Source organism: Penaeus monodon, chromosome 30 (assembly GCF_015228065.2).
Source record: "Penaeus monodon isolate SGIC_2016 chromosome 30, NSTDA_Pmon_1, whole genome shotgun sequence".
Lineage (NCBI taxonomy): Eukaryota > Metazoa > Arthropoda > Malacostraca > Decapoda > Penaeidae > Penaeus > Penaeus monodon.
In genome coordinates, this window is record NC_051415.1 from 33451564 (window position 1) to 33452465 (window position 902).

Here is a 902-nt window from a genome sequence, read left to right on the forward strand (position 1 = left end):
GCAAGTCACATGCAAAAATTTTATTGGAAAAACATGCAAATCAATGAGGCAGATGGTGGTGCTTGCCATGAATAAAGTGATTCATAGTCTGGCTTTATGGATGTGGTAGATAATACAAGAATGTTATTGAGATGGTGATTAGAGAGCTGTGTACTTTATTCTGTCAAAGTGATGTTTACAACAGAAAGTGCTGCCAATGTACATAGAAGTAGTAAAAGTGGCAGTAATACTTTTGCTAATTATAATGGGGTATTATTGCATATTAGTGTAATTTAGTGTTACTTGGCACATATGTAGTTGTTACGTAATTCATTATTAATGTGATTTTTACATTTACTTAGAAAAGATCTTGCATAAAAGTATGATTTAACTCTACAGTTACATAAGAGAATTTAAAAGGATTAGAGAAAAATTGTATGAGAAATAAGAGTTAAAAGATAATAAAAATATAAAACAAAGAAATAGAAATGAGCAGCAAGTAAAGACTCTAATTTAAAAGAATAAAAGAAAAACGAAAGAGGAATACATTTTTTGGTAAATGAACAGAGAGACAGCATAAAGTAGTCTATGAACAAACAAGTTACCTCATTTTGACAGCCTCATATCCCTAAATAAAAGGAAAAGAAATAGATTTTATAAGTAAAAGCGAACATTGATGACACGACCTTCACCTTACAGGTATGGGACCTTCGCAAGAATGGCTTGCTATATCGGATGCGTGGCCACAACGACACAGTGACGGGCCTAAGCCTTTCCCCTGATGGCTCCTACGTGCTCTCTAATGCTATGGACAACACTGTCAGGATCTGGGACGTGCGACCCTTCGCCCCCCAGGAGCGCTGTGTCAAGATCTTCCAGGGACACCAGCACAACTTCGAGAATGTAGGTATTGGAGTGGGTGA

At 36.4% G+C, this 902-nt stretch overlaps 1 protein-coding gene across 1 annotated transcript in view; it reads left to right on the plus strand.

Moving 5' to 3' along the window:
* LOC119592735 (U5 small nuclear ribonucleoprotein 40 kDa protein-like) overlaps nucleotides 1-902 on the plus strand; it is a 10716-nt gene that overhangs the window by 5545 nt on the left and 4269 nt on the right. Inside the window, exon 6 of the mRNA XM_037941670.1 lies at nucleotides 679-882. Coding sequence (XP_037797598.1) covers nucleotides 679-882 — 204 coding nt within the window. The remainder of the gene's footprint in view (nucleotides 1-678; nucleotides 883-902) is intronic.